Raw genomic sequence first — 16239 nt, forward strand, 5'->3', positions numbered from 1 at the left:
TAGACATGTGCCTTGAATGGTGTATCGCCTCTGCATAGTTGAACAAATACGTTTGCGATTCAATACGTTAGATATAAATGTTTTCCGAGACAATGTTTGTTTTTACAATATGTTCCTCTGGTTAGTGTAACGTATGTTACGGAATCGCTGACAATGAGAACTCTTATTTCCACTGTATGTTTATAACGGACTATGGTGGTATATAATCTTAAAAAAAGTATGAAATGGCGTCGATAAATCTGGATTGAAATAAACAAAGGGGGTTTTGTCAGATACCATTCTAATGTGGTACCCTGGTGTGTACTTCTTTCATGTAAGGCAAAATTATTGTTGTTTCACATCATGCAATGTGCATTTTAAAAACTTACCTTCTTTACATTCAGTGGTATTTGGAACGTTTGGTAGTAAATGTATAGTAAATGTATGTCATTCATTGAGTTTCGTAAAGGCCGGAATTTATCTTTGAGAAAGTGGGCGCATAATATACACATTCTGTTTTCCAAGGAAGTGAATTGAAATGCGATTTTAACATTGTTTAGGAGACATCTGCAATTTCTGCACTGATTTGTTGACGGGATTCTATTTCTCTACTAAAATGCACCAGAAGCCTTGTTTTTGTTTTAAAAACAAAGATCAATCATTCGTTTACATGGATAGAGGGTGCAAGGAGGCGGATGAAATAACTAGCAACTTTTTGCTTGACTGTTCATCGTATTTAAACATTAAATCTAATGTTCCAATAATTAGCAATGTGGTCTATTCCCTTATAAACGTACAATAATAACATTCAGTCTTAATATTTAAAATTTACACGAGCTTACTATGAATATATGTATATTGTTCCTGTAAATATCATTGAACGTTCTTTTCTCGGCAGAATATAAAGTTATTTTGGTTCACTTCTTTTCTGTCACTTTTTTTCTTTTTAGAATGAAACATTTGTATAATCTTTTCTGCATTACCACTTTGAGGAGATAGAACAATGATGTTAACATCTCTACCAGATGATTTGAACAGATAGAAGGAAAATGAGAATTGTAACACAGCTTTTGTAATAAACCGATCTCTGTGGGTTTCTTTTATTACGCATACTATAGGAAATTAGTAAACTTATCTGTGAACATATATTTTGTAAGTAATTTTAGTTGTGTTTGTACGAAGAAAGCACTTTCTGCAGGAGTTGAGTGATGTTTTTGTTGTATGTACTGTACTTTTGACTGACCAAATTGCTGTGCGACGAAGTATACAAAATCTACGGATTGAAAAAAAGCGTTTACATTAGAACTCACGGTTTTACATATTGTATATTTATATATACAATACTTATTTTTATACTTGATTCAATAGCTACGCTTTGATTTATATCAAGATGCATTTCAGAGATTTAATCATGCAGAGAGTATTTGATAAAATAATGCATAAAACAATATGTATGCTAGATAAGTTGCAATAAAGGTACCTTGATCTGTAGTATTGCATTTAGTGGCCTTTTCTTTCAGGCGCGGGCCCCACGACGCATTTGTGTTATTTATCATTTTAGACAGTCAAGAAAGTCATAAAGCTAATTTGAAACGGTTAGAATAGGTTTTTAATGCTTTGAACGTCGAAGAAATGATAAAATGACATAATATCTGACGTCTTAATTTACATCACGAGTAAAGCAAGTAACCCTGTTTCCATAATTATGCGGTAGAAGTTGAATGCAAGATGTAGTACTTGTTTGAGAAACCGGCTGTATTTGATACAGAAAGTAGTAATTAAGAAATAATTTTAGCAAAAGAGTGTTTTATTACTGTTTATGCACGATGGGCGGTTATACGTGGGGCGTAATAATATCACGAGGGCACAGCCCGAGCGAAATTATTTGTACGACGTATTACCGCCCGAGTGTATAAATAGTGTTAAAACACGGTTTTGCTATAAATTATTTCGATTCTAATATGCCCTTAATCTAAAACAGTAGATAAAATATAGAAGCGCTCTTTCTTTGTCGCAACAAAAGCATGGACGTCACCGCACGTTAACGTGACGTTATTCTAGCGTGAGTGTTTTAACAGAGGCAAGCATATTAGAATGATAATTAATATGGCAATGGCTAAAATATTGCAATTTATGTGTTGTTGTTCAGTTCTAATTCCAAGACGATACTGGTGGAATTATGTTACATCACTATGATAATGTTACAAGCTTTGTATTTTCTTACAAGCTTTGTATTTTCTTAGAGGCCCCATGTAGTTCTGGGACGATCTGTGTATGAAAAGAATTGGAACCACTGCCTTACCCTTGCATGATCGTAAGAGGCGACTTATAGGGTCTTAACACTTGGTTTTGCAGTAACTCTGTGATTCCAGCAGGTATGCAAATTTTGATTCCATACGTCATGTTTTTATTCCGATGTAAATGAGATGTGGACCAAAATTTATAGTCATGTTTGACGCCATATAACATATACTGTGTTGGTGCGCCGTAAAACCCAAACAAATAAATAAATTCTTAGAGACAAATGCACATAGGATACAGGGAAGTATTATATTTAATAATTTATATCTAGTAAAGCCAAATATATTCATAAAGCAATGGCAGAATTGTGTAATGTGATCTTCAGACATCGTTAAACAAAAGAAACAGACGGCAGACATGAGGTGCCTACTACATTACGTTATCTCTTCCGAAATGACGGAGTAAGTAAATATCAATTCAGATCTCTAGATGCATTAATAATTCACCTCGGAATACAATATTAGAAGATAAAACACACTGAAGAAGACAGGTCGTAAATATGTTATGCAAAAATGACTATTACTCCAGACAAAATAGTTATCGCTTAGTTAATACAAATAACTTATTCAGCTTGAAAGTGGTTATTATACATAATTTTATGCAGTCTTAGAGAGAAGTATATAAAAAGTGACAATAATTTTTAAACGCATTTTAGAGTTTATAAGTTAATTTATGCAGCAATGTTAAAAATAACTTTTAAAAATGTTCATTATATATGCGCCTTACGTGGCAAAGGATAAACGCATTACGGCCCCAAAACGGATAATTCAAAAGGATTCCGCGCGTTTCATGGAAAGGTAATAACGTTAAGGGATAATGTTTTCGTTTTACTCGTTTTATGCTAGAATAGCGTTATCGCATGTTCATTTGAAATTCGTGTTGTAACATCTTCAGAATCCCTCGGGATTCTGTAGATGTTATAACACGAAAATATATGCGTTATCCCTACATTAACAGTACGATGCATAAGGTTTAAAAAAAGTACGCACTGTATACATGTACAGATAAACATAGTACAAAATGCATGGCATTTAATAATGAATGTAGTAATTATGTAGCATTATATGCAAACTTAATCTATATGTTTAGTAAAGTTAGAAACGTTTGATGAGAATCATATACATTGGAGATAAAATATTTAATGAAATCTGGCCATTTGATATCTTTCAGTAAAATGATTCTAACAGGACCAGTTACTTTTATAGAAAGCCGGTTAATCAATATTTGAAAATTTGGTACCCACTACCGAAAATGAACAAACTGTACAACAGCATTTAAAAAGGTGTTTTAACAGCACGTGAGCGCGAGAATCTTTCTGTTAACACACGTTTTCTTTCCTGTTAAAACATCCCCGAAAAGCGACTAGAATAGCAGTTTTATGCTAGAATAGACATAAACTTGTTAATTATATGATTACCATAAACTATATGAAGTTCATGTTTTATAGATGAAATTCGGATCTTATATACCTTTAACAAAGCGTTGTCAATAATGACATAAGCAAGTAAAACGAATTATGGAATTATCGAATTGCATGAATAATACAGAGTGTTACAAGTAAGGGTACTTTTTAAAGTTGTTTTCTTTCGCTGTAAAGTAAAGATTCAGAATTGTAAATTGAAATTCCCATTGATTGAAAACAGTGAAACTTTCAATAATAAAGCTACATTATTATGTCTATTAATCTCTGAAAGACTTAAAATTATTTTCTGTATTTATTTTGTGAAAATTATCAAATGGATATTCAAAAGAGCTTCTTGTGCATATAGACATGAACGTCTGTCTTAAAAAGAGTGTAGTAAGGGTGAATATAATTTGATAAAAAAACACATTTCAAAAACATGAAATTTAAAGAAAATATGTTTGTTTTAATTACATGTAAAATTAAAATATCTTGCGATCGTGAACAATGATTTTAAATTTTCAGCCGTGACTACGTAACTCGTGAAAATATAACTCCATCTAAAACAGTGTTTTATAAAGATTTTATACATTCGATACCACTAACTGTCCATCAAACATGTTTTGCAATTATTTTAAAATTACAAGAACATCGGAATTTGTAGATTATGTCTCTCTTCTTCATTGTGTTACTTGACAATCTGCACTAAAATCAGTATAACGAATATTTGACGCTACCCATTTACAACAACTACATTAACGTCTGTTTAAAAATCACATTAACACATTGTCCTTAATTCATCTTTTTCTCAATTCAATGATAGTTTATTAGTTGTACTCAAGACATGTCATTTACGAAATTTCCAAATGCGTGAGATTAGAAAATGAGACAAAATTGTACCCATTAGTATTTTCCTCGACGATAATTGAGATGGGATTTTTACATTTTGTAGGAGATCTGTATTTCTGAATTGGTGAATTTTATTACGTGTGCATTTTCTTCAAGAATTGAAATTATTCTCATTAAAATGTCACTTATTTCAATGCTGAAAAGTATGGAAGCGTCCTGGTGCCAGTAGAGAGATTTAAATTTGTCATACGTACGACTTACTATCTCCTACGTAGGAGTTAGTATCTCCTACGTAGGACTTAGTATCTCCTACGTAGGACATAGTATCTCCTACGTAGGACTTAGTATCTCCTACGTAGTACTTAATATCTCCTACGTAGTACTTAATATCTCCTACGAAGGACATAGTATCTCCTACGTAGGACTTAGTATCTCCTACGTAGGACTTAGTATCTCCTACGTAGAACATAGTATCTCCTACGTAGGACATATTAAGTACGACGTAGGAGTTAGTATCTCCTACGTAGGACTTAGTATCTCCTACGTAGGACTTAGTATCTCCTACGTAGTACTTAATATCTCCTACGTAGAACATAGTATCTCCTACGTAGGACATATTAAGTACGACGTAGGAGTTAGTATCTCCTACGTAGGACTTAGTATCTCCTACGTAGGACATATTATCTCCTACGTAGGAGTTAGTATCTCCTACGTAGGACTTAGTATCTCCTACGTAGGAGTTAGTAACTCGTACGTATGTCACTGACTAAAAGACTCTCAAGCATGCGCAGTGGAACAATATACACGTGTGTACTACTATTTAGTAAGGATTATCTGATTATCTGATACCGGTAGATTACATATTTGTAAATAATTAAACATCTCCCTTCTTTCAATGTCTCACACAAACTTCGTAAGTATGAATTAAAGACACATTTGACCAAGTTCTGAATTTGATAGATGAAGTAGTCAATAAATTTGTTTTTATAGATATTTTTGAACATTTTATTTTGTTGTTGTTGTTGTTTTCTTGTTTGTTTTTTTTTTTTGTATTTTTGGGGGGACTATGTAGTTTGGGTAAAGTCACACTGCGCTACCCACAAGGTGCACTTCTAGGCATTGCTCCAGGCATGGGCAGACATCAGGTTACAACCGCCGACATTCCATAAGCCAACCGGGCAGTTTATGAGCATGAAGAATTGAAACATGTCATGTGAGGTTTCGAACCTTTACCATTCGGCTATGGAGGCCTCTCTTGAAATTATGTAGAGAGTTCAAAAGTATGATTAAAGTATATCATGAAAGTTACTAAATATAATTACCGCCAGTTATTGTTCTGACCGATTGTGTGATTTGATTAATAAACTTTCTCTCAATAAAGGTACTGACCTACAAATTTTGGCTAAAAATGGTCTTTCTTTAAAACTGAAGTTCGGTCCTACATACTATGGACATTTAAATTCGAGTTTTTGTTTCTAAACTATCCTTAATCTACTCAATCAAGGAAAAAAGATGCCAGAGCCGGGAATCGAACCCGGGCCGCAACGGCAATGAAAATTTTCCTGCTGTCTTTAACAATATACACCACGGAGGAATATGTATACAATGACCCTTAAATGTAGATATTCAATAATTAGGCAGTTTACCTCAGTAAAACGTTACAAACGCTTTTCAATTTCCAGTGTAAAAAATAATTAAGACAACTACTTCTCATGTGTTTCAATATCATATAATCTGTCAGTAATTAATTCAAAGCTTTCTTAAGCGGTATTAGCATTAATTTCTTGATACTGGTACCTAAAATTTCTCTTTTTTTCTGTTGGTGTACTATCTCAAGGACAGTGCCTTTAATAATCAATATTTATTAGGTGTTATCATCATTTGAGCTGCGCCATGAGAAAACCAACATCGTGGCTTTGCGACCAGCATGAATCCAGACCAGCCTGAGCATCCGCGCAGTCTGGTCAGCATCCACGCTGTTCGCTTTTAAAGCCTATTGCAATTAGAGAGACCATTAGTGAACAGCATGGATCCTGACCAGACTGTGAGGATGCACAGACTGGTCTGGATCCATGCTGGTCACAAAGCCACTATGTTGGTTTTCTCATGGCACGGCTCAATTTTCTTTTTCTACATTCAGGTCAAGCATTAACTAGTTACAGGAAATTACTGTAACTGCATCTAAAGCATGATTTAATATGATAATAAACTATTGATACTTTTTTGTTTCAAACACTCATTTCTACTTTATTTGCATATTAAAGATGATACATTTATGAAGTTTATTAAGGTATAAAGTTCATTAACACCCCTCCCATTTATCTGGTAATAAAATGTACTCATTGGCAAGCACTTCATTATACAGACTGTGAAGGTCATAAAGGATATTTTATGATCCAGGGCACTGGAGTCAATCAAGGGTTATGTTACATCATGAACACATTTGCAATGATCTCTAATGAGATGGTGATTATTATAGCTGGGATGAAAACTGCCTAGCTCAGATCGCATTTGTCCAGTCGTTAGAGTCAGAGGTAAGAGGTAGTGTTTTTTTTTTTCAGAAAATGGTATCAGAGAGGAAAGTGCTTCGAAAAACTAATGTCAAATCAACTTGTGGTCCGACGGTTTTGCTTTCTTTAACATGGTGTGTGTATCTTCTATATATTGTATATGTTGTAAAAAAGAGGAAGAATAGAATAGTATTTAAATAAAGAGAAGCATTTTTTGACAGTAAAATCTTTTAATTACCGAATATCACGGAATTTGTAGGTTTCAGTCATTAAATCTGGTTATCCTTTGTTTTGTTAAGTATATGCCTAGAGAGAAGAAATTAAGGACGAGTAACTTGGTAAACATGATTTATTCCCCTTTATCGCTCTTCACAGTAGAGGCTATTTTTTAATATAAGAGCTAATTTCATGCGAAATAACATTTACAATTTTGTTTGATCAGAGTGACTAGATAAAAGAATAATTGACTAGTTGAAACTAACTAAATGTTATAGAACATTGATAATCGTGTCATGCAATCAGGTCTATATAAATTCATTCTTTGTTATTGGTTAGAAACAGTGGTTAAGAGATAATTTCACTGATTGCAATGAAAAGTTATTTATTTAAGCCCCTTCTCGAGACAACACATAAAATACAAAAATATAAATAGTTTAGAAAATAAATCAAATGTTGCAATAAATGCCATTTATCAGCACGCAATTAAAAAGTCAACCAGCAATGTTCAATTAACACATGTACCGGAAACGCGAGTAGGACCACAGAACGCTGCAGCGCCCCAAAATATGAACCCTTAAGTATGAGTTACTAAGTCCTACGTAGGAGATACTAAATCCTACGTAGGAGATACTAAGTCCTACGTAGGAGATACTATGTCCTACGTAAGAGATACTAAGTCCTACGTAGGAGATACTATGTCCTACGTAGGAGATATTAAGTACTACGTAGGAGATACTATGTCCTACGTAGGAGAGACTAAGTCCAACGTAGGAGATACTAACTCCTACGTAGGAGATAGTAAGTCGTACGTAAGACAAATTTAAATCTCTCTGCTGGCACCAGGACGCTTCCATAGAAAAGTTTTATAGAGTGGGATTGATTAACATGCTACAGAACGGGCCATTGATGATTTCAGTTAACTTGATGAAACAGCTACATGCCTTTCTGATATTTGCATTATTTCTGAGTAGGCACATTGACATCTGATGTAATGGGCAATAAGATCACATAATCCGACAAAACAATATGTCTGTCGAAGGGTTCTTGCATTGCAAATTTAATATCATACATTATTATATATCTTATTGAAACGGTAACAAACCTGCATAGGGCAGAATCATGTAACCCAGGCCAATTAGCCGGAAGCGGACAAGAAATGAGATGGATGTAATAACCGGTTATTGGACCGCAAGGGATGAGTGACGTCATTTTTACTCTGCGTTTCTGTATCGTCGATATTATATGTCTGATTAACGAGCACAAACAACCGAATTATCGTTCTTGGTTTAAGTATGTAGTAATTTCTGTCATCGCTGATAACGTTATTTACGATGTTTTTAGCATGCGTGCTTATACTCCTATATAGATTTAGTCGTGCTAATAAACAAATCAGGCAAAACAAAAAAATGTATATTAAACTTGCTTGTAGAATAAAGTTAAGTCCTCAGGTATTTTCATCGTACGTTACAAAACCTCAAAACCCAAATTATTACATTAACCTAGAAATGACACAAACACCAACTGGGCGTGGATTTATTTTCAAAAATGATGTTGAAGCAAATGTAATTACTTAATTTCCCTTTAGCAGAAACTTTGCGTGTCTGTCACAAACAAAAAAGTCAATTTTTAATGAAGCAGAATTTGAAATTAATTTTTAATCATAATGGACGTATCTGACAGGACGGAGACAACTTTCGTGTGGTGCGTAACAGGAAATTGTGTAATCTAAACAGAGTGAACATGATCGAGTGCTACATGTAACAACAGTACAAATGGAATATACATTTCTTAGTTTAGAGTATAAAGCAATCAGTTCATGACGTATTTTGCAAGTACCATGTATTTGTAAGCAATGTTTAAAAATAAAAATGATTTTAATTACAGACTGTTTTCAAAAAGAATCAACTCACCTTTTCCATATACTTGTCCTATCATCGTATAATTTTATTATTCACAAATAGTGAAAATGCAACCTAGAAACGAATGACATGTGCGCTCTTTATATAGGTCAAAATGATTCTGTCCGTCCTCCCGATTTGTAGAGTTCATAAAACATTAGCCACAACACATATTTCTTACCGTTACATTCTTTCTTTTTCATACTTTATCAGATGAATGTACTTACGACACTCTCTTATCCATCTTCCAGTCTAAAAAAACAACAAATACGGTGTATCAGACTTAAGGCACATATCTAGATCATTAAATTTGCATCAGCGTATCATATTAATTGTTTCGTATTTAACCTTTCAATTAGACATAACTACATCATTCACTCAAACGGTTTTGTATTTTTGTTCAGGAAATCTTTTCCGAATCAATCATTAATACAGTCCTAAAGGTAAAGAAGTACTTTTATCAAAATTCAATAGCTTAGAAACCACAAAACTGCAATTCCTTAAAGACCCACTACAACCTAGTGACCTACTTTTCTACCCATATAAACTTCTTGAAAATCTTTCTGAAAAATACATGCAAAATACAGCTATACTACTGGATGACAGATGGACAATTGAGACCTTTCCTGAATAAATTTGTTTTCGCAACTTGTAAATTTAATCAGTCAGTTTCTTTTCACTATATTCTTTAAAACATAGATAAATAGCTACTGTGCACTGTAAAATCAAAGTATGATTTAACTTAATTAAAACATCAAGTACTGCTAAATAATTCAATTAAAAGTTAAGACATTCAACAATTGTCTTTGCCTAATATATTTCAACTACATTTTATTTCTCATTATTTGATGCAATTCAGTATAATTACTGTAACGGAATAACAAGAGAATAAAGTTATTTTGTCATGGGTCTTTAAAAATAATCTTCTAATCATTAAGTTTTATAATACATAATATATCCTTCTTAAGCTTGATCACAGTTGTCCACGTTCTGACCATTTTCACAGTTTTTTTGGCGTATAATTTATTCACTATACATTTATTTTTTTTTTCTAGTTCATTATATACCCTGAAACCTATTGCATTATTGTGTAGTTAATTAAGAAATAATAAGTTCCCAAACGTGGTTTATCGTAGAATTACCCGAGTTTTGAGTTATAATGCGTAAGAATATATCACGAAGGCCGTATGTTTGTCCTATAATTTCCACAGTTCCCCCGCCATACAAGTCATGTTTAGTTACAATATAAGGGTTAGTACAGTAAGTACCGTATTCATTCATGTGTAGCAGTATTTATTTTTGTTATAATATACATTATAAAAGTGCGATGATTATAACTGCTTGCTCATGCGTTGTTGTTTTTTTTTCAATAAAGTATACAGGAAGAACTCCTGGTAATATAGAATGCACCATTGCAAAAACAAAGTAGATTAAGTTTGATTGAGTTTGTTAATCCTCCGCCGTGGCGGAGGGATGGAGGGATTATAGGAATGGTCTGCGTCCGTCCTTCCGTCCGTCCGTCCTTCCGTCCGTCTGTCCGTCATTCCGTCCGTCCTTCCGTCCGTAACAAAATCGTGTCCGGTCCATATCTCCTAAACCCCTTGAAGGATTTTCATGAAACTTGGGTCAAATGATTACCTTATCAAGACAATGTGCAGAACCCATGAGTCAGCCTTGTCGGTTCAAGGTCAAGGTCACAACTCAAGGTCAAAGGTTTGAGCCTGCCATTTTGTGCCGCTCTATATCTCCTAACCCCTTGAAGGAATTTTATCAAACTTGGGTCAAATGATTACCTTATCAAGACAATGTGCAGAACCCATGAGTCAGCCATTCCGGCTCAAGGTCAAGGTCACAAATCAAAGTTAAAGGTTTGGGCCTTCCATTTTGTGTCCGCTCTATATCTCTTAAACCCCTTGAAGGAATTTTATCAAACTTGGGTCAAGTGATCACCTAATCAAGACGATGTGCAGAACCCATGAGTCAGTCATGCCGGCTCAAGGTCAAGGTCACAACTTAGGGTCAAAGGTTTTAACCTTCCGTTTTGTGTCTGCTCTATATCTCATTAACCCCTTGAAGGATTTTCATCAAACTTGGGTCAAACGATCACCTCATCAAGGCGATGTGCAAAACTTATGAGTCAGCCATGTCGGCTCAAGGTCAAGGTCACAACTGAAGGTCAAATGTTTGAGCCTTCCATTTCGTGTCCGCTCAATATCTCCTAAACCCTTTGAAGGAATTTTATAAAACTTGGGTCAAATGATTACCTCATCAGAATGATTTGCAGAAATTATGAGTCAACCATGCCAGCTCAAGGTCAAGGTCACAACTAAGGGTCGAAGGTTTGAGCCTTCCATTTGGTGTCCACTCTGTATCTCCTTAACCTCTTGAAGGATTTTCATCAAACTTGGGTCAAATGATCACCTCATCAAGAATTCATGAGTCAGCCATGTCAGTTCAAGGTCAAGGTCACAGCTAAAATCAAAGGTTTTACCCTTTCACTATCCATAGCAGTGGCGGGAGATTTAGCTGTCTTTCAGACTGCCTTGTTCATAAGGGAAATGAAATCTTGCCCCAAGCATCTATTTAAGTTAACTCCTGTTAAACAGACGCAATAAATAAACTCATTGATTCTGCAGAACTGGAAAATAACACAACACCAAATGCAAGTATAGGTTGTCAACTTACGTCTGCTACATAAGTTTATATCCTTCATTTACTAAAGGGATTCTTATGCAAATATTTTTTTACCATTTTGCCTACGTTCTTCATAATGTTTCTATTTATATTGAAAAGTTTCTTTTCTATTAATGGACCAGTATCGAATGAAAGTTTGTCCTAACTGGGTGGGAATTGTTCATAAATGCAACGTTATGAGCATTATGACTGACAAAGCGAAAGCTTTTTCGCTCAGCGAAGGCTGTTAGCTCATTGGAAAATACAAACTGACGAGAATTTGCGAGATGCCGTAATTAAAACACAGGTGCTGTTTTAATAAAGCCTGATTCATACTTGGTAATTACCTGACACGGTTACTGCAAAGTTTACTTGTAAATTTGAAATGCTTGATTAATGTAATTCTTTTGTGCAAATGTATGAACAAATAGCTAAGAGTTCACATTATGTTTACCTACATTTTGTATCTAAATACAACATTTGAGACAGTTTTATAGAAATTGTAACGTGAGTAAATGTATCTGTCTTACACAGAATACACTGTGAGGTGCATTCGGTGTACTGGACCGCCTTCACGTGAACACAGCAAAACAAGTTCGTTATTATATAACTAGAAACGTAATAAATTTATCTACAAGTGGATTAAATAATGACTATTGTTAGGCGATAAAATTTGTTTTAGCGTTAATCTCATTTGTTTTTAAACGAAGTTAGATAGAACATTGAAGTACGTACTAAACGGTTTAACATTCTTATAAACAAAGTATTGTGTAGTAACATGGGCATTGCATTTCTATAAATTGTCTGTTATTTCCTAACACAATGGATATATCCGGTTTGAAAAATATTGACTTGAGTAATTTTGGATTTAGTCTACCAGACAACAATTCAACAGCCTTCGCTTTTGAATATGGTAACTATGGTAAGTTATTGCTTTAAGATTGATATCGTATATGTACATATCGGGTATAGGACTGGTATGATTCAAACTGTAGTTCTTATTTAACAAAGCAAGAAAAAGAGTAATACTAACTGGTTTCATTGCTTTTGACTCCTTTTAAATATATTTTTTTAAGTTTTAACTAAAATACGTTGACGAAATATCTATGGTGAAAGGCAATAATTTAAGCCTCAAGTTCTTATTTAACACAGCATGAAAAGAGTAATACTATTGGTTTCATTGCTTTTGATTACTTTTAATATTTCTTTTTTTTCAAAGTCTTAACTGAACTACGTTGACGAAACATTCTATTGTGAAAGGTATTAATTAGAGACCGTATACATAGGTTTGAGGTTAAAAAGCTTTGAAATACATTCTGATGTCAACATTATGTCTAAGAATACGTTTATAAACAAGAGAGCATGGTTATGAGCATTTGAAACTTTTATACAGAAGACAATCTTCTGGTCAAGGAAATGTAACTCTTCTTGGAAATGTAGAGTAGAGGGACACGATATATTGGACATTTTCTTTTTTGCTGAACTTCATTTTACAATCAGTAGTGATCTGGATTGTTTAACAGTGGTCCAATATACTGTTCGCTAAAATATAGAACAATGTCTAAGTCCCTGCAAATATACGTGCTTTAACAGACTGGAAATATTTAAGCCCTGGTCGTGACTCGAACCTATATCCGAGGGCACATTCACAGCGCTATAACAGCAGGTTCTGTGGCAAGGTACACACATTCTCTACCTGACTACATTTACGTTTAACTATTTTATATTCAGAATCAAGGATAATCCTTGTATTGACAGACGCTAACGGCAATTTTCTAGTAAAAATATAATATATTTTTCCAAACTTTTTTATTTGGTTAAGACGTATTGGTTTCATGGTATGAAATTCCTAGCTTGCAGTAGGCTAACACCGGAGACGGTCATTTTAGTCCAGATTTCAACAGTGATTCTATTAATTTCGATAAGTAATCATATATATGCATCGCACAAATTCATTAGCTTTCGTTGTCTATTTGTAAAAAGTGACTAGGATTGTCATTCCATTCTTTAGAAATTAAAAACCAATCTTTACAGTTTTACTCTTACTGTTGTACATATTATCAATTTGAATTTATTCAGGCTGTTTGTTTGCCAGGTAAACAGATTACTTAAAATATGTTCAAATATTTCTTTAAACCACTGAAGAAATGCTTTATCTTAAATATTTTAAAGTAATAGAATCGGATATCAACTAGGTGCATGCATTAGACGTGAAATTACATCAGGCATTTTGCTGATGTTGCTATTAAGGCTTGGTGCGAACCATTTGTTTATGTTCCTTTTCTTGTTCATATCATTGTTTCTTATATTTTTAATAGCTGACCAACAGTGCATGCTTCCTTCTAGAATTGTGCTTTAGCCAGAAATTCTTGTAAACATATCAAAAATAAGATCAAACAGGAACAGTTGCGGGGTTTGTTTTCAGATCAAAGCCAGAACTTTTTCTGGTTTCAAATCAGGCTACTGGCTGCCAAAGAAAAACAAGACAATCAAGCAATTATAGATTTTTTTCAAGCAAACAAAGTTTAAATTATCCTGGAATATATGTTTGATTAGTATTTATTTGATCTATTTCAGTCCAAGGATTTTTTTGGTGTTTCGTTAGCGAGGCAAAATTAAATCACAATAATTATTTTGTTTTCTCAAGAGGATTTTGTCTTGTTTTCCTAAAACATTTTTGCTAAAGTCAATTTAAACAATTTTATGATACAGAAGATTAGAACTACATATAAACGAAACGAAATAATGAAATATGGAATATTAAACGATATTTGCGATAACGATTTTATTTTCAAGAAACTTTTCACCTGTAACAATTTACAGGTGTTTTGTCGAAGAAATAAATAACATGTTTAAATTACGCATTCTTGACAAAACGAATACGACATGTAACTATGAGATATCGAAATAACAGCCATGATGTACAATATTTTATTTTGTAAGAAATTGTCATCAATAACTCTAGAAACTGCATAACAGCCTAATGTTAAGGGGTCCATTTGAACACATACTTGTGACATATTTGTTTATGTACTTTCTAAATGTTACAAATATCACAGACACTTTAAAGATTTTAGTTTATAAAATTTCATAATGTGTGACACGATCACGCTTAGTTAATATTTGCTATATATAATAAGTGCCGTTTCCTATCAATGTCTGTAGAAGTTACGTAGTATATGTGAGCTATAATGGTCACTCATATCGTCCGGCCTCTGTTATAAAATATATAAGAAGATAGTACGGAAGCACAAAACGCAAACAGGACAAACTAATAGCAGACTCTGTTTCACTAAGTCTTTTCGTGAATGGTAATGGATTTGGCGCATCCCGTGCGCGCCCTAGCACTGGCGTAAGTGGAATTCTATTATAACAGTAAAATGAAATGTAATTTATTATCCTAGAAAATATAAGAAAACACTGAGTCCAAGTACGGGGATATTTACAGCCGTCTAACGGCACTTAAAGACTGCTTCGGGATAGCTAATAAGCCAATTTCGTCAGTGCAATCTCCTCTTAAAAGACTTCAGAAGAAGTTGATTTAACTTTGCATGCATTGGACGTTTCGTGGATGGTCCTCGGCAAAAGGTGCTTAAAATGATGCAGTCCATGTATCACTTCATTTGTCATGACTACGGAAAGGAAAAAAACTTGTAAAATTGTTCTGTCGGGAAATGCTGGCTCGATTTTAAAATAATTTTACACAGATCCTTGAATGATCACTTCAAAAGTTGCTGTAATTGTTGTTGAAAAACATGGGCACTTGAAGGCATCGTTATATATATATATATATATATATATATATATATATATATATATATATATATATATAGTATTTTGACCAATAATTAGAGGAAGCTTGGTTGCCTCTTGTCGATTGAAGGCCGCCATTTTTAGATGGACAGAAGGTTTAATGTCAAGGTTACAGTGACATAGACACTGAAACGGTTTCTTCTCATTAGCTTAAGAACACTTGGACCTTGGTTCATCAAACTTCATACGATGATTGCCTGCTGCCGTTAGATTCACCGATGTTGTTGTATGGTCAGTAGACCAAAAGTCCGGGACTATTTTACGTTGAGGCTAAAAACTGTATCCACCGAGTAACTGAAGATCGCAGTGACCTATGTTTTTAAAGCTCCAAAATCTTCTACCTTGGTAGTGATATTTGTGGGAGGAGCCAGTCAAATAACAACGTTACGCTAGGCAGTCTATCAGCTAAACATAGCTTGCTTTCAATGCTTCACTAGCTACTGTGCAGTTGGCGGAGAAAAATGAACTTACTACATTTCATTGTTGGTTATAAATATTATCCATATTTTGTGCATCCATATTTGAATCGAGGATATGAAAAACCCAAAGTTGAGTCTAGCATTGCTCATATTATAAATTTAAATAAGTGGCAGAA

The 16239-nt window shown here is 33.9% G+C and overlaps 1 protein-coding gene across 3 annotated transcripts in view; it reads left to right on the forward strand.

Annotated features, from left to right (window-relative positions):
- Nucleotides 1–16239, forward strand: part of LOC128550755 (BDNF/NT-3 growth factors receptor-like) — a 178739-nt gene that overhangs the window by 25127 nt on the left and 137373 nt on the right. Inside the window, exon 1 of one of the 3 annotated variants that reach the window (XM_053530470.1) lies at nt 12194–12753. The exons of the other annotated variants lie outside the window; for them this stretch is intronic. Within the exon in view, the coding sequence (XP_053386445.1) occupies nt 12654–12753 (100 nt within the window). The 5' untranslated portion in view covers nt 12194–12653. Of the gene's footprint in view, nt 1–12193; nt 12754–16239 lie in introns of those variants that run through there. 3 annotated transcript variants of the gene reach the window in all.

Source organism: Mercenaria mercenaria, chromosome 18 (genome assembly GCF_021730395.1).
Source record: "Mercenaria mercenaria strain notata chromosome 18, MADL_Memer_1, whole genome shotgun sequence".
NCBI lineage: Eukaryota > Metazoa > Mollusca > Bivalvia > Venerida > Veneridae > Mercenaria > Mercenaria mercenaria.